This window comes from Micromesistius poutassou, assembly GCF_964030765.1.
Source record: "Micromesistius poutassou genome assembly, chromosome: 7".
NCBI classification, from domain to species: domain Eukaryota; kingdom Metazoa; phylum Chordata; class Actinopteri; order Gadiformes; family Gadidae; genus Micromesistius; species Micromesistius poutassou.
In genome coordinates this window covers 14,059,800-14,078,546 of record NC_140277.1, presented here as the reverse complement: position 1 = coordinate 14,078,546, position 18,747 = coordinate 14,059,800, and the positions used below count along the sequence as shown (strand labels likewise).

At 42.2% G+C, this 18,747-nt stretch overlaps 2 protein-coding genes across 2 annotated transcripts in view; one reads left to right on the top strand and one right to left on the bottom strand.

Moving 5' to 3' along the window:
• Positions 1-132: 132 nt before the first annotated feature.
• LOC311350213 (coiled-coil domain-containing protein 172-like) lies at positions 133-9,356 on the bottom strand (the record flags this gene model as incomplete). Its single annotated transcript, XM_084470217.1, has 8 exons — positions 133-168; positions 867-954; positions 6,705-6,807; positions 7,114-7,215; positions 7,683-7,848; positions 8,204-8,320; positions 9,087-9,172; positions 9,278-9,356. 8 exons carry the CDS (start codon positions 9,354-9,356, stop codon positions 133-135), a joined length of 777 nt encoding a protein of 258 aa, XP_084326343.1.
• Positions 9,357-11,918: 2,562 nt separating this feature from the next.
• gfra1a (gdnf family receptor alpha 1a) overlaps positions 11,919-18,747 on the top strand; it is a 73,305-nt gene continuing 66,476 nt past the window's right edge. Inside the window, 3 exon segments of the mRNA XM_084470497.1 lie at positions 11,919-12,179; positions 12,801-13,100; positions 13,992-14,072. Coding sequence (XP_084326623.1) covers positions 12,116-12,179; positions 12,801-13,100; positions 13,992-14,072 — 445 coding nt within the window. The 5' untranslated portion in view covers positions 11,919-12,115.

The following is an 18,747-nucleotide window of genomic DNA, read 5'->3' as shown; positions in this document are numbered from 1 at the left end:
GACCTTTTTCTTTGACCCAGTGCTGTTGTTTCAAAGCATAGGTTCAATAATGTTTGAATTCAAATGGAACATAAAAAACTAAATGTCCAACAATCTACAAAACACAATGAGTTCCAGCGGATGTGACTCCCCTTAAAGTGGCTGGCTGCACATTCTGGTGTTTAATTTCTAAAAAAAAAAAAAACAGCACTTAGTTTGATGACTTGTACAAGATTCAAGAAATAACCATCCCAGATGCTTTTTTCTATCATAAAGTAATGTTATGGTACACATCTGAAACTGAAGAATGTAAGGACTTATTATTATTATCTTGTGTATCTTTAGTGTTTCTGTGTGTGAGCATGCATGTGTTCAAACCTATTATACACAGTCTATGGTTCACACATACACTTTGTTTTGATGTGTATCGGTTTATTTTCTCGCTTGGCAGTTAAAGGCGCTTTAGGTAAGATTTTAGAGCTACTATTTGAGTGTAATTGGTTTGAAATGGCATTGCCATCCGTCCTCTATAAGTGTGTGACAATATCTGTTTAGAGCTGACTGCACCTGCCTCTGTACGAGCCAGTATAGATTAAAGACCTCCGCCGGCCATCGCTGACCAAACATTCCCACATTGTTTTGAAATCAATCTTGATGCAACTGTCAATCACAGTTGTGTGAAACGGAACACATCTCAATGGAGGAGAAAGGTAAGGAGGGATGGAGCAGAGAGGGATTGTTTTTAAGTTTAGTTTCAAATTCTTGTTCCTTTAACTTCATAACAATTAACAAGCAACTTACTTTCCCCTCAGAACACGATTAAAACACAAAGTAACAATAACATGCATGCTGTTTACATCATGGCCCAAGCAGAGTGAGGTACTCACAGATTGTAGAAAGTGTATCTCTGAACTGAGGGCCTCGCGCACAAGCTCCAAGTCCCCTTCTTTCAGCAGCTGCTGCTCCTTCTTTAACCTGGGGTAACACACACACACACACACACACACACACACACACACACACACACACACACACACACACACACACACACACACACACACACACACACACTGACATTTTCTTTGTTTTCCTGGCAAACGTGTTATTTGTTTTCCCAAACACAACCGCTTGCCTCATTTTGTATTATTGTCCTTAATTATTGGTCAGGGAAAATACGGAAATAATACGACAGGTTGGAGAGAAAAAAAAAAGTTTTTCTAGCCACGGTTAGTTTGCGACCTCTGTCCCTGGTTTGGCTTTTCTACGTAGAAAAGTTTGAACACATCTAGTTTGTTGACAAATGTCAAATGCAAACCCATGTTAAAGAAACATCATTTAAACATTTTTATGTATAACGTAAAAATGGTCAGCTCTGCAGCTGAAGTTCAGTTAGTTGGAAGGAAGGACATGCTTAAGTTCACAATGTGCACATTTTAACTAGCTCATATTTTATTTTTTAATTTAACATATCTGTCAATGCTGATCGAATGTGTTTTTAAAAAATCACATCCTGTAATTTATATATTCTACAAAACTTCTGGCCAGCCCGTGCCTCTCTCTAACCGAACTATTGCACTCCCAAAACCCCGCACAGACAACCATGCTAAGCTGGTTTACGTCTCAAAGATACAGCGCCACCTTTTGGTATCCCAGCTACTAACTGGTAGGGGCTCATCACATATTGTGACTTTAACCAGTCAGTGGATACAGATATCTGGTAAATGTTCTGGTGATATTGTGGGATGAGTGGTTGGTGGTATCTGTTTGTTTGATCTGTTGCATTAAATCAGAACCTTGTTTTCATGGTAAATTAAATTAATGTGTAAATCATGAGTTTTATTTCAAAGCCCACATTCATTTGGAGAAATTGACAAATTGACATCTAATCAAGTCACACAGCCACTTCTCTGCCCGCATTCCCCATGCACACAGTATTTATATAACACATAGCAATCTGATATGACAGTGGACCTTCTTCTTCCATTACGGTAGCCATCATCAGGTTTTGCCCACTAAACACTTTTTTTTTAGAGGCCGGCACTCTCAAACGTTTTGATGTATTCCGTTTCTCACAATCAATAATGTGGGAGTTAAACATGGCTTCTAAAGGGACAGTGTGGTGACTGAAGACATGACTGATGGCTTCATTCCAGGACATATAATCATAAGAGTGAATGAGTCTCTTTCTCTTAGTCTCTCCCTTTCGCCCTCATCCTCTTAAAGCCGCTTTAAGAGGATGAGGTTCTATGGGCTTATTATGCCTGCTATGGGACTATGGGACTGATTGTAAAATGATGATGATTATAGAATTATGATTTTGATGATGATGAAGGAAAATTGAGGACTTCTACTCTCTCGGACAGCCAATGAAAGAAGAAACCATACACAGACAGGAATAGAATGATGTCTTACATCTTCGAGAAATTAGTTTAATAAAGCAGGCTTCAGTTGTCCTACTCTCGGATGGGAAGTGACTTAGTTCAATGCAGGAAAGAGGATTCCAAAGTGATATTTGAAATATCTGTAATCATCTAGATAAAAGCAAGGACAAGGCAGGGCAGGTGCTGTCAGAATTGGAAGCATCAGCACATGGAAGATGCGTTACTTCCTTCCTGGAACAGTATTGATCTCCTGCCTTTAATCAAATAAAGTAAAGACCATCTCTTAGCTGTTGAGGTCCAAACAAACTACACACACAAACAGACGCGCGCACACACACACACACACACACACACACACACACACACACACACACACACACACACACGGTAAAGATGTTTGACAAAAATCCCATTTTCTTTATCACCCTAACCCTTTTTCACTCATCACTGTATTTCATGAGGAAATCATGATCAAACACATCAATAGTTAATGGTTTTTGTTAAACTGATTTACCTTTGTATGTGCTGAGAGGTCAATTTTCCATTTGCTCAAAAGCACATTGGGATATGGCAATCAATAGAGACATTGGCATAAACGTTTGATTTACATCAATCCATTTATTTGACTGATTTGTAATATTATAATGACATTGCCAAATTGCACAGACATTTTAGTCATTATTCCAACGTAAATATGTATTTTTTTGCAAACAATCTGTCTAAACATTAGCTGTTTCTTTAGCTGTCATCTAACCTGAAAATGTGTCCAAAAGCAGTAACTAGTAACTTACTAATGCATGCTGTACATCAGTCCAACATGGTTTTTGAAGCACCACTGTGTGGTTTAATCGCGTGACACTAAAGATGGATCTACATACAGTATCTCATGGATCTGTAGGCTGTAACCCCTGTTTCAGAATGAAAACAGCCTACCCTCTCTAGACATCCCTAGACATGCCAGTCTTGTGTCAACATCTCGCTTTTTCAGCTTGTCGCTGGTGCAATATTGCTGTACAATATTGTACAAATTCCTTCAGAAAGTCATGGTTATTTGAGAAAACGTTACTTTTTATAATAATAAGAATGATTGCATACTTACGTATGCAATCATTATTTTTCATTATTGATATGAAAGGCCAAACATTGTTTTGATTATTCATCACACATGACTCATATATTCAAGCCAACCCCTCTTCTTGGATAAAGATCCTGCAATAAAGAGATAGATAGGTGAGCATCCTGTGATCTATACATTATACGCTGCTCTGCACTTATTCTCTCTTGCTTCAATCACATTAGGCTTCCTTTCCAGATTTGTTTCTAGCTGGGACACCATATGAATCAAACAGGCAACAGAACAGAGCCCTAATTAGACAAAAGGCCTTAATGACCCATTATTTACACTGCGAGACCTCCACTCCTGCCGGAAGCTTTTTGAGCAGTTTTTCACGTTTGTATTGGACTGCTGACAACAGAAATGGCCAGCGTTGGCCATAAATAACCACCACACTTTCCACTGGGCCGACTAAAGGCGCTACAGCCTGTGTAGTTGCAGGTCATTCTGGTGCCCACGCCCAGCTACAATTCATACTTTCTCAGTGGTCTGTTTTTATTTTTATCGCTGGCGTCAGAAGTATTGTCATGGTATGTTTTGATTTTACTGCAGATTGTTGTGCCAGTTATAAATGATGTCCCAATGTAGTAGATTTAAAAAAATGTACTGCATATATTTTACTCTTGCTACAGCAAGAGTAAAATAGGACAGCTATTTGACAGCTATTTGACAGGACAGCTATTTGACTCTTTCAATATTTGGAAATATTGAAAGGGTCAAATAGCTGTCCTGTTAGAAGAAAATGCTTGAACGCGAAGTTTAGGGAAAAGCTCCATATATATGGACCTCTTTTTGGATGTCGGAAATAAAAATACCAACGCTCTAGAATCAAAATGGCAGACACGTCAACATAATGGTAATCTACACATGAACCACAAATGAGAACAGCAATATGGGCTTTGTTCATCAGCATAAACAGCATGAAAAAGGACTAGCGAATAATTTGTGTTTGGCCAGTCACCACGTTAGGGGGGTGGGGCGTGCTAGACTTGATCTACCCCACCAAGGAGCTATCTGGGTCAGGTCAGAATTGGAGGAACACATTCTACATTCTTCGGGTCCACCAAAATCTTCATACTAGCATACTGCATAGTGGGTGAGAATGGTATGTAGTATGTCCAAAATCATAGTTACACATAGTATGCAAATAACGGTATTCTTAAAGGTGCCATGACATGACACCAGGTGTGGTGTGATTAGCCGTTACAAGCCGTTTTGGGAATCAGCCCCTTAAGACATCACAGGTGTGCGTGTCCACCTAGATGTGTGACGGATAGATGAGCAACGTTTGCTACAGTCCACTGAGTAGGCTGATAGACTGATCTATCCAGCACATGTCTAGGTGGACACGCCCACTGCCCACTGCCCCTTATGATGTCATAAGATTTCGAAAACGGCTCTTAACGGCTAATCACACCACACCTGGTGGCATGTCATGGCACCTTTAAAGAAGCAATGTAACATTTTAACAATCTTGTGTAGCTTAAAATGACCTGGAAATATCTCTAGTCAATGATGTTCGAGAGTGACTCAATAATGTATCAATAAAATCACATTGTGTAACTGAAAAATAAAAAATACTGACCAGCCCGTACCTCTCTATTTGTTCAAAAGAATAGTACTAGCAACCACCCCAAACCCCTCCGACTCTCCCTCCCCCAGCCAGCCAAGCTGCTCTTTTCACATCACACAGTTGCCAAGCCACTAAGAGTGGACAATATACTGTTACATATGTTTTGTTTTGAAAGTCTCTGGCCAACTAACTGGGAGGGGCTCAATCTAACAAATTCTAGCTTTTAAGTACACAGATGGCGTACTATCACCAGCAGAATTCTTAGTAGGTAAACTATGGACACTACAGTTGCTTGGATTACCGATAACGCATTTTGACAGGAGGATAACTTCTTTACCAAATCTATTAAATTGTACAAATAATCTCTACAACCCTAGACCAGCAACCCCAATGTACAGGCAACTTAATAAACAATATATATACATATGTTCCATGAATAAATATAACTTTTTGGGTTTGTAACATCAAAATCTACAACGCTGTAGTATGTTGTACGTAGTAAACTGTTTCAGATAGAACCCTGTTCCATGGTCCATATTCTGCCCGAGCCTCCCAGGAGTCAGGCTTTGGTGATGATCTCATGATCACCAGGTGCAGCAAATGAACATGTCTGATTGCACACTTTGAGAGTGTCCCGACACACTCAAAGTACGCTGTGCTTGCGGTCCTGAGCTGATCCATCAATGCACCAAATGTCCATAAACCCATGTGAACTTATTTTATCAATGCACTATACCAACCAATGGTCTGCAAATTGCAAGCTCCACCAATACAACATGGCTGGTACAATTTGTTCACTTTAAGGTGACAATGTGGTTGCCAGTAAAAAACTCCCCACTCTTTCTCCATTTATTTTCGCAAACAAAACAGCACTTCAAGAGCTTCTCTCTAGGCTGCAAGCCAAATCCACATTTTATTTGAAAGTTTGGAAGTTGCTTTTATTAAGAAATGTGCATACTAGTGATGGTTTCCACAATGTGAATATTGTGGATGCAGAACATTAAGACTCTCTAAACTTATAGATTTACTTGAGAAAGGACTGTGAGACCTTCTCATTGATATTTCTTTCAATTTTTTTATTGCTTTTATTTTGTATTTTTTATTCTGTATGACCTCAGGCTGACCTCCCTGTACTGTGTTGTGCTGAGTAAACCATTATTTGGAAAATATATGATACCACACCACACTATCCCATACCATACCCTGAAAAACAACACCAGTGTTTGACCTTCATGTATCTAGCAGTGGCCCAGCTCTGCTATCAGCCATGCAAAAATATGCTTTTTTTATTGAATACATTTCCATTTGAAATGATGTTGGGCGCCTACAAAGCACACATACATAAACTGCAGACTGAAAACGGTATTTGTGCTAGAAAGAACCCCGAAAGATGTGGCTCGCATTCATAGTGTGCCCGCATGATATTTCTTGTTATGTTATTATATTATAGGGTTAGGGTTAGGGTTAGAGAGCTCTATTGGATTTGGTGATGTGCATGTGCACATCATCACCGTGCAGAGGAGCACATGCACATCAGCACCATGCTCACGCAAATCAGCAAATATATATACAGTATATATATAGAAATATTCAAAATATAATATAAAAAAATAATATATATAAATATTTCTTGTGTTGTTATCCTCAAAGAACTCACCTCAGACAGATGCTGTCTGTTTGGGGTTTCAGACTGACCGTCACACTCTCTGCTCTCAGAGATTCTGTCACTGCCTTGGCGCCCGTAATTTGCAGATCCAAGTCTACAAAAAACACACAGACAATTTTTCTTAGAAAACCTTTTTTCTGGGTTCCTAATATTATACAATTTTTGCAAGGTTGAAACGACTTTTCTATCTCTCTCACGCTCTATCTCTGTCTCTCTTTCTCTCTCTCTGCCAAGGTTTATGTCTATATCTATCCTTGGCCTTATCTCACTTTTCTTGCATAGTGTTCAGTTTCCAAAGATAACTTTGACAGAATTAACTTTACGGTTAACAGAGTCTTGTGGCACCAAGGGAAGAAGCAGTGAGTGGATTTGACACGAAAAATGTAGATGTTGCTTTTACCTTTGTTAATTTTTTCCAGGTCTTTAAGTTCAACCTGGAGGGCTTTGTTCTCCTCCAGCAGGGAGTTCATACGACCATTCTTCTGGTGCTCAAGCGCCATCTCTGAGAGACAAAACAGCAAAGTCTTAGAAGGACACAGATAACGAGAGAGCTTTGTGTTAGTTGCCAAACCAAATCTCTTTCTCATCTTCTGTGACTGGGCTGATTACTATGGGGCGGAAATTAATGTGTCATAATAGCCCATTGAAATGAAAGGGTGCGTTATATTTCTATTGCATTACACCTCCAAAGCCTGGATTATTGTATATATTATATTTGTTTTATGTTTTGATTTAAGTTATATTTTTCATTTTTCATTATGGACATGTTCAAGGGGATTTACCGTATTCTCATATTAGTATAGTTATGCTTGCTATCATGCATTGAAATGAGAGGTGTCCATTATTGAGTCCTGCAGAGTAATCTAAAGGGATAACATCAATAAAGACTAGTACCAAATCAACTGTTGAGTAAGTTTTAGCAGAGCACTCTGCACACCACCTGTGTTTGAGGTACTCGTTGTGCGTTACCTTTATGTATGGAGTCCACTTCCTCCTGAAGGTGGACGATCTCAGCTTGTGCCTGGCTCCCAGTCACTGACTCTCTGTTCCCAACCAGGCTGAAGCAGCTGTTAAATCTGCCGATCTCTTCCAGAAACTGCTCTTGCTCCTCACTGGCCTCCGTTCTGATTCGATCCTGTCATGAATAAACTGTGGATTAGCATAAATGGTATTTTTTGATACTGTTTTATATATTGCCAATTATAAGATGCATCTTAACTTATTTTGTAGATAACTGGCAATCTGCTGGCATAGGTTTGCCTCACATGTACCTCATTGCAGTGCAATAGCAATATAAATTCCTAAAGAAGGTAGGATAGCCTTAAAACTATTGTACTTTGATTGTGGAATAGAGCAGAGAATCCTTAATATCCTCAGCCCTCCAAGGCGCGCGTGTGTGTGTGTGTGTGTGTGTGTGTGTGTGTGTGTGTGTGTGTGTGTGTGTGTGTGTGTGTGTGTGTGTACGCAGTACGGATCAGGCCACTATTCACCAGATGTTCCTCGAGGTGGCCCTGCTGGCAGAGCAGCTCCTTCAACTGTCTCTCCGTCTGTTGCTCCTGTTTCTTCATCAGATCGTGTTGCAGCTTCATCTCAGACAACTGCTGAGTCTGAGCGGACAGGTGGATGCAGTGGTAAAATAAAACAGTGTATCACAATGACATTACTCATTTACTCATGGAAAGATACTCTGAGAAAAGAAATATTACAATATGCACAATTTATGATCCCATAGCAGAAATATGTGTTGTGGTCTCTCCAAACCAGAAAACAATGAAACAAACAAATCATTCATGAAGAGGCCTTTAAGAAACGCCCTCATGCATGACATCCACTTTCTGAGACTAGGGGTATCAGCAGTTTAATTATTTGGGGTTTATTGTTTTGCTCTTGGCTGGAGGGATCACCATTTTGAACAAATGTCAGAGAATATTTACAAAGTTTATTTAGAATGTATTATTATTTTATTGAATGAGATAGAAAGATAGAATACACACACAATAGCAGTGTGTCCCTTATCAGATTGTGTGTTATACTGTGATTATCAGCAACAAATGCAATTTCACTTTATTTTGTTCCTTATCAAGAGAAGGGATGGTTGGAGATATAAGGGTATTTAATATTTGGCCTTATATATCCCACATGCTAAAGCTTCCTTCAATGACCCTGATGTTGTCCGGGGGAGATTAGCCACTGATTTTGAAGTGCCACTTGCCATTGATCCTTGGGATTGGTCATGAAGCAGCGGATATGGATTAAGTGTCTCAATAATGAAGGAGGCCCACTAATTTACATAAATATATTTATACAATGTGTTTTAAGACATGATGTTATGAAGCTCTTCTAAGTATAAAGTTGTTTATCAAAGCATCTTACCTTTTTAAAAAGCTCTTGGTTATTCTTGATCAGCTTTTCATTGGAGGCCTTTATTTTCTCTTCGCATCGGACGACTGACACTTTGACTGATAGTTCAAAACACAAAGCTTGCATGAGAAAGCATTTGGTCATCGTTATCATAACAACATGTTAATAACCACTGGTCACAGCTTATGCTAGGATAAACTGACCTTCATTTAACTTCGTGGTTTTCTCAGATAACAGCTGTTCAGTGAAGATGATTTGTTGAAACAGGTTGTCCAAACTCATATTTGTGTATATGTTTAAATGAGTTGCAATGTTAAAGTAATGGTCCAATTTGAAAGATCGGAACACTAAAAGTCGTACAGTGGGTTACACATGTACACAACCAGACGGGCCTGATGGTTCGTTACACAAACTCTCACAAAGTCGTCTTTGTAAACCTTGCGCGTGACGTGAAGCCTCGCGAGAGGATTCCCGCTTGATCGTCGTGATCACGCGAATCCAGCCGCCTTTCAAGTGAATGGATGAGGTAACATGCTGGTGAAGTTAACTACCAACCTATGTATATAGTATAACATATAATATAACATATGTATATAGTATAACATGTATATAATATAACATATGATATGTATATAACATAACTAATATAATATAACATAAGTTATATTATATACAGGTGTATTGTTGAACAACGAACGGGGGACTACATCATCCTGACGTTCATTTATAAAATGAATATTGCATATTGATTGAGGCTTTCTGTATCAGATCACCGGATGTGGCTGACGTCTGGCATTTGCCCGGGGGACGGCCTTCCCACTGGAGATGAGAAGAATAGCGAAGTCATCAAATCTTTAGCAGACCATTATTTCAGTAGTAGGTATGGCTTTATTGTCCTTTTACTGCCGCTCTGTTCCCTCGAAACGCCCTCCGTTGAGAAGGTGCTGATCGAAAATCAAGTTCCAGATTCAGGCTTAGTAGGCTACGGAAGACGAGCTCGGGCTAGGTAATGAAAGATGTTGAGTTTAGAGGTAGTGGGATAAACGCCGTCTCCCGTGTGAGCCATCAGTTCATCTTGATATTACAGGCATGATATTATATTGATAGACTATTACATCACATCTACATGTTTGTTTGTTTTTTATCCTTGATGATTGACAAAGAAAAAGGCATTGGCAAGATGAATAATGTCTTGAAAAAGTCCTAACTGATCAAATCTGGTTTGTGAATAGACTGCCACTGAAACACCAAGTGGCTAAACGTTGAGTAGTTTTCATTAGGGCACTGCAACAGCAATGGTATTTTTTAGCTGAAAGACCCTTTGCATACTTATATCTATGTATTATTGAACACATTGTCTTCATAGCAAGTGCTATAGTGCCCTTTAAACATCTGTTTAAAGGGTATAGGCTCACTAAATATGGTTTCATATTCAGGATGACCGCTAGATGGCGGTAGTCACTCAATATATCCGGCCTTCTCCGCCGCGTTTGCCCTGGGGCCACGTGGGTCCTGGGGCCAGTGGGTCCCGGGGCCAGTGGGTCACGGGGCCAGTGGGTCCTTGGGCCACGGGGGCCATAGGGCCACGTTGGCCCTGGGGCCACGGGGGCCCTGGGGCCCATTCACAGGAACAACTAAACATGTGGCATATTTATGAAATACGGATATTCTCGTTAACCACTCAAGACATTTCTCTAATATCTATCTAATTAGGTATCTTGATTAAGTCCATCTGGAATAAAGCCTAATGACCGTCTTTTGCTTCTCAGCTGTTTTATTTTTCTCATTTCCTAAATGGTCTGTTAACATGTTATTATCAGGGACTGGGATTTAAGACCCCTGTACATTAAATCGATAGCCCGGTGTGTAACGATTCCTGTGCGGGTTATACGCATATTTACTTCCATTGAATCCATTGGCTTAAAGGGTTGACGCGTATAGCCTGTAAGCCTACTTTAAAAAAATCAAAGTCCAACACAATCAATGCCGATACAGGCTTCTATCATACGAGGAGTCGTTAACCCAGTTCTCCTGCCTTCACTCTTTGACAGGCTGCAATTAACCCCATTGTAAAATATAATCCTATACAACGCGCGCACACACGCACACACACACACACACACACACACACACACACACACACACACACACACACACACACACACACACACACACACACACACACACACACACACACACACACACACACACACGCGCGCACACACACACACACACACACACACACACACACACACACACACACACACACACACACACACACACACACACACACACTCAATACTTGTCAATACTTACAATACTTATTTGCTGGGATTGATTACAAATGGCCTGTTAACTGCAACCGTATGTTTTATCACTTAGGACCTATTTGCAGTTACAATTTTATATAGGCCTAATTGAACAATTTTAACAAGTTAGGCTATACTTTCAGATCGGGTTATTCTGGAAAGAGACCCGTCTGAGGCTCAGGCTCCCCGCCGGACGGAGCGTGCGGCGGCGGGGCGGTGAGGGGAGCGGGGTGGGCTGGGGGCGGGGGAGGGGAGCGGGGCGGGCTGGGGGGGCTTTGGCTCCATGCTGGACGGAGCGTGCAGCAGGGGGGTGAGGGGAGCGGGGTGGTGAGGTGGGCTTTGGCTCCATGCGCTCAGGACGCGCACACTCGCGGCAGCATCCCACTCACTGGAGTTGGAGCCACACTGGTCCTCGTCGCTCTTTGCTTTGACTCCAAACAAACCCCGGGAGCCGGAAACCTTTTTTATTTTTTAATAAATGGTTCTTGCTGTTGTTGTTTTTTCCTGACATTGTTCAAAGACTGCGGGGGATCTGAAGGAGGGCACTTTGGGAAGCTGTGATTTATTCCTCGCATGAAGCGAGCCCCTTGGACGCTGGACCGCGGAGTGCGCACACTGTCGGAGTCTGCTCTTCAATGGATTTCAATACGGACGCGATGCTGTGGACCTTAAACTACTACTAAGACTGCTTTTTGAAGTACACCTTATTATTTTTACTCCGTCCATCCCTCGATGTTTCCCACGGACAGAAGGACGATGATCTTCGCCGCTCTGTATGCGCTTCTGCCTCTTCTTGGTGAGTTGATCTGGTTTTGGTTCTTTTCACCCTTTTTCTCGTGTTCCCCGATCCACGACCTGGTCAGTAAACAACTGTATGTGTTGCTTCAAGAGTGTGTGTGTGTGTGTGTGTGTGTGTGTGTGTGTGTGTGTGTGTGTGTGTGTGTGTGTGTGTGTGTGTGTTCAGGACCGTCAGAATCCGACCCAGAAAGTCTGTCGCAGCTCTGCGTGATAAAGTGAATAGTGTGTAAAGCTCTACACCTTTTCATACACTTCTCCAAACAATCAACACATGTGCATGCAATAATCTATATGAAAACGTACATTCACCATTTGAAATCAAACCTTTCGTTGAGGTCGTTCTTGTTATTATCTGGTCTGGGATGTGATGCCCCGCATCTTTTTCTGTGGCTCACACATTCCCCCCCTCGAATGGTTAATATGTTAATCCCCCAAAGCAGCTTAATCTCTGAACATTTACCCTGAAGGAGAGAAAAAAACAGCTATACTCTATTATTAATAATTAATAATAATTACTGATAATGATGAGTATGATTATTATTATAAGCATTATAATTATTATTATCATTATCAGCAGTAGTATTACCATTATCATTTCTTCTTTCACATCAATGCCCAGATGTGTGGTCGCACGCCGAGGAGACGGTGCACGCCGGCTCGCCCCACCGCCTGGACTGCGTGAGGGCCAGCGAGCAGTGCCAGAAGGAGCAGGCCTGCAGCACCAAGTACCGGACTATGAGACAGTGTGCGGCCGGGGGCAAGGAGAGCAACTTCAGCATGGTGGCCGGCTTCGATGAGTGCCGAAGCGCCATGGACGCGCTCAAACAGAGCCCACTGTACAACTGCCGGTGTAAAAGAGGCATGAAGAAAGAGAAGAACTGCCTGCGCATATACTGGGGGATGTATCAGACATTACAAGGTGTGTACAGCCTACTGCGTGGTTTTTTAAAATTTGTCACTTGGTGTGGACGAGCTACAGCTTGTGAGAATAGGGAATATTTAAATGTTAAAAATCATAAAATCCATATCTCCCCGTCCGTGATCCCGGCCAAACCATTTCAGATCATGCTGAGCCCCATCATAATGTCGCTTCCTAAAACCACTACCCCCTCAGACTTAACACACAGATTCACATTGACAGCAAAAACACACATTTGGTGCTCCTTCCACTTTTAAACTCCCCTCCTACTTCTCATCCATTCCAGCCGTATCTGAACTTCTGTTCTGCTTACTTTTACACCATATGTCTGTTCTCAATGAGACCCTTCTTAATGATCCTGTGTTGAATACAAACTATTTTTGTTTTTGTAATTCTGATCTCCAAAATCACTTCCCTTGAAGGTAATGGAGCGTGAGGCCCCTGGGGGCGGTGCCATCTCAAAGAGATGTGGTGTGTTTATATATGTGTGTGTGTGTGTCTGTGTGTGTGTCTGTTTGTGTATGTGTGTGTGTGTGTGTGTGTGTGAGTCCGTGCAGTGAGCTCACTTCCAGTTGCACAACACAGCTGACCAAGCTGCCTAACCAAGCGTGTGGGTGTGTGCCACCATGGATATCGACTGACCCAAATACCCCCCCTTTCCCCTGCAGGCCAATGTGATGGGAGTGTGGGGGGGGGGGGGGGGGGGGGGGGGGATGCTGTCATAATAAACAACAAAACACACAGAGGGGGGCAGAGTGGGTGCGGGGTCAGACCCTGGCCCATCAGACCGTTTCTGAGACTGTCTGTCTGTTTTTCCCTGCGTCTGTCTGTCCCTCGGACAAGGTGGCACTGTCTTTCTTGTCTAATGGTGGCTCTATCTCCCGGTCCCAGGGAATGACTTCCTGGAAGACTCCCCCTACGAAGCGGTGAACAGCCGTCTGTCGGACATATTCCGCCTGGCTCCCATCCTGGGTAAGGACCTTTCCATTCACCCCGTCCTTCCTCTGTTATTTCTTCTGTTTTGGTTTGTGTCTCCTGGCTCAACGCTTTTCTGTTCCTGTGTTGTTGGATACGATGTTGGCGTTGGTCAAGAAGAAAGCTTATCTGCAAGCCTCCGAGCTGTGCATGCTTCTGAACCAAGGTTCTCCCCTGTCCCGTCGAGTGTGTGTCCTCCCTTTTCTTCTCTCCTATATCTATCCTCCTGTGTCCTCCCCTAACACAGTGCATGCCAGCTCTGCGGTAGTCAAACCTTTGCACGGGGAGCTTCATACTTCTGTGTGCACGCTGGTATCAGGTGGACCCCCGTCAACGGAGCAATGGGCAATTGGCTAGGGTTAAAAAAAAAAAAAAAAAAGTTTTTTTAGTGTTGGTATTGTAGTTTGGATCAGGTTGCAGGTATAGTTGCAGCCCTCGTCAACAGTTCAATGGGAATGATGTGTTTGCCAAAAGCCTGTTTGAGATGGGCCTGTGAGTGTGAGCGTTAAGAGGTCTGTGAGTACCGCTGAGAGCGTGAGACGGGGTTGAGAGGTAAGCTTTCCCTCGCGGGAGAGCCATGTTGTCAGCCTCCATTAGATGGCAGTGTTATTCCCTTATTCACCAGACACACACACACACACACACACACACACACACACACACACACACACACACACACACACACACACACACACACGATCCTCCTCTGCCCTGCACTTGAGACAGTGCAGGGCATGTGTTGTATTGTATTGTATGTTCCTTTTGGTGCAATAATGTTATTTTTTTGTTGTGGATTTGAGAAATAGGAAACCCACATCAAGTCAGTGAAAAATATGGTAACTTCACCCTTGACTTCACATCTTGATCAGTTTGAATGGAAGAATAGGTGTCTGAACACATGGGTGTGTTGACCACTTTTTCTGGATGGATTCAAACACTATAGGTCGACATTGTTGACCTACATAGTTTGGAACCTGAAAAAAAATAGTACTAAATAGTACTTCTGTGACTGACTGACTCTGTGGTCGTGACTCCTGTATCTGGGTGACACATCGGCTCTGGAACCCAAGCTGCAATCCAGTAACCGCTGGTAGCTGTACAACTCTAGAGCGGAACTTAGTGCTTTTCATCAATGCCTCCTTTATACTGTTCATACCCACCCACCCGCCCACCATCACAACCCACCCTCTCTCCCACGCGCATAAGTGGAAGATTGATCACTTAGAAAACGGGGGGACCATCTCCACAATGGAAAAGCTGTCATTGCCCCCCCCCCTTAACATGCCAGTGAGTGAGGGAGGAGGCGACGCAGAGCCATCAAACCTCATGCAGTGCGGGGAGCATAGTTCACTGCACAGCCATGTAACAAACCTCAATAACCCCACCTCCTCCTCCTCCACCCCCACACCCCCCCACCTCCAGCAGCCTGAGCTATCGGCTGCTGGAGCGAGGGCACGGAGATTTACGGCGCCGAGCTCAGCCCAGGAAAGGTTCTCCTTATTCGCCATCTAAAAACCTCTTTATGTTGATTGACGGCTTTGCGTGCAGATTTCTCATTCTTGCTCTCTCCATCTCTCGCTCTCTCTCTCTCTATCTCTCTCTCTCGCTCTCTCGCTCTCTCTCTATCTATCTCTCTCTCTCTCTAAGAGTCAGAGAGACCTCCAGCTCAACCTGACAGTGTCATTAAAGGATAGTTATGGAGCAATTGTGTGTGTGTGTGTGTGTGTGTGTGTGTGTGTGTGTGTGTGTGTGTGTGTGTGTGTGTGTGTGTGTGTGTGTGTGTGTGGGAGCAAAGCATTATGTGGAATAGTATTGAATGGGAAATCAAAAAGTGCAGCGATTGCAGGCATGCAGAGTAATAGCAACAGGGCAACAGGGAAGCAACACGGGAGGGACTCGAGGGTAGCTGAGGAGAAACGAGAAACCCCTGAGTGGGCTGAACAAGTGATCTGCAGGGCGAGAGACTACTAAAGGTGATGACAAACAGCGGGGATAAAAACACATAATCGTAACATTCATTCTACTGAACTTGACCTATTGTTGTCGTAAAAAGTTATGATTCATCATACTGTTCCATGTCCTGTATTCATTGTGATCATCAATTATGGACCCTTGTAACTTGTCTGTAATTCAACAAACCCAGTGTACCATAGATATGTTATTGTCTGTGTCTGTCCCGTGTTTGTCTGTTAAGCAGTAAGACGCTCTGATCCCAGGCTGTGGGAACAATAGCCCGGCATGTTTACTCAGCTCTTTTCTAATAGACCCCATAGGCCAAGCCTCTAATCTCCAGCAAAATCCTCACACAATGTGCACTAATCCACAGAGTCACACACTGGCATATCCACCACGCGTTGCACATATGCATGTGCACAGATACAATTAAGCATGCACACACTCGCAGGCACACACACACACACACACACACACACACACACACACACACACACACACACACACACACACACACACACACACACACACACACACACACAGACCAACACCTATTCTCACGAGAACACCTGTCTGCATCAGTCTGACTGTATTAATGTCAGTGATGTTATCACAGAGCATTCTGAGCAGATGGACAGCACCCTGTGGGAGGGAAGGGGGGCGGTTCCACACAAAACTTATTCTTTCATAGACAGTGCATATTTAATGTGAGACTAGTGTTGATTACAGTTTCTTGATGAAAGACAAAAGGACGTTTTTGTAGTTGGTTGGTGCGACCGGCTGCACTCTCACACTCAGAAAGGGGGTTTATTTTCAAGTCCCATAAGGATAGAGTGGCACACACACACACACACACACACACACACATGTACGCATGCACACTGAAATGTGCTCACTGAAAGGTTTGTTGTCAGGTGGATTGATTTGATGACTCTTTGGAGCATAAATAAACAATAGTTATGTAAAGTCCTAGTTTTATGGAATGGAAACCTAGGCTGTACATATTGAGGTCACCGCCCCTCTTATTATAAGGCATCCATCTGTCAGGAACCTGCTGTATGAAATGCAAGGTGAAGATGCTGCCCACATTACGTCTGATATATCATAGACTGCAACTAATCAAATTTAATAATCTGAAGGATTACTACATGACAGGATTTACATTTTTCTGGCATATTTATTTAATCCTTGCTGTCAAATAGGAATTATATTTTTTTGAGAAGAGGGGATGTTTACTTAAATATTGCATAGCCTTTATATGGTTGCATTGTAATATTCAGATAAGGTTAGACTATGTATAACTGTGTAACTTTTCTATTTTACTTTAATATTCCAAGTCTCTATAAGTATCAAGGGTGCTACGTTGGCACAGCGTATGTTGTTTGAGAGCTTCAGAGATATATGAGAGTAGGATTTAGCCATTTGGTCACAGTTTGAAATCAAATGCCTTGTGAAGGATGTGTTTGTTGTTTGGATTGGGTATTGGGGCAACCCTGCAATGCATCTGATTCAGGCTGTGTTGGATGTAGTAATATCCTTTTCATATTATTTTCCATATCAGTTTTTTCTGGCCATACTCATATGCATTTCTACGTTTTAAAACATTGCTCCATGAACTGAGTGCCTTCGTTTTAATTCAATTAAAACTACTTGCTCCACATTACCCCTGAAACTGCAGATTTTGTGCTTTAATTTGTTTTCTGCAACACATTCTTTTGTCAAGGGGGGCTTGTTTAAAGCCAAAGTAATGCAAATTAATTCACAAGTCACACTTATGTGGATGCATCAGTTAATGCAAAGTAAACCAAATGTATAGATTGACACAGTGGTACTAGCTCTGTCATTCCCATAGCATGCAACATACCATTATTTTCAATTGTAGATGTTGTACACTTTGCTTACTTTAGCAATTTGCAAGGAAATTAGACAAAGAGAGAGAGAGAGAGAGAGAGAGAGAGAGAGAGAGAGAGAGAGAGAGAGAGAGAGAGAGAGAGAGAGAGAGAGAGAGAGAGAGAGAGAGAGAGAGAGAGAGAGAGAGAGAGAGAGAGAGAGAGAGCAGCTGGTGGACTATACATTTCAGCTGCAGTAACATGATCACAGCTTCTTCAGTGGCCCCTCTACATGCTTCATCCATGGAAACATTTGCTTTAAGATTCATGTTGTTTAATGGGCTTTGTTGTCTTAATATTCCGTAATGCCTCGATAGTGTGAATTTCAATAGTATAGTATAGAATAATTTGTCTATGTATATGCAGATTAAACTTATAACTTACTTTCAATTCATATAAACATCATTGGGACGCACATATACACAATGACAATGATAAATAAACATAAGTTGAAAAAATGATGAGTTCACAGTTTTGATAACACTGTGCGCTTCAAATGCTTTCTTGAGATGTATTTATCATTCATCTATTTTTCAAGAGTAAGGGGTTACAGGACATTTCGAAGAATTGATATTTGAAATATTTATACTATTCTCTTTTCTGTCAAGGGCACCACAGTTGTTCCAAGCGTTACATTTCCTGAACTCTGTGTTTCAAAGCTTCCAGATTCGCGACGTCCTTATTTACAGGTCCTCTGAGAGCAATTATATATCTGCACAACGTGCCAGCGGTAATAGCAACAGAGAGTCCCAGCGACTGCAGGCATTATGGAGACAGTAGCGGGCAGAGTGGATCGTTTTGTCTCTCTGTGTGTTCTCAGCCTTTTCTTC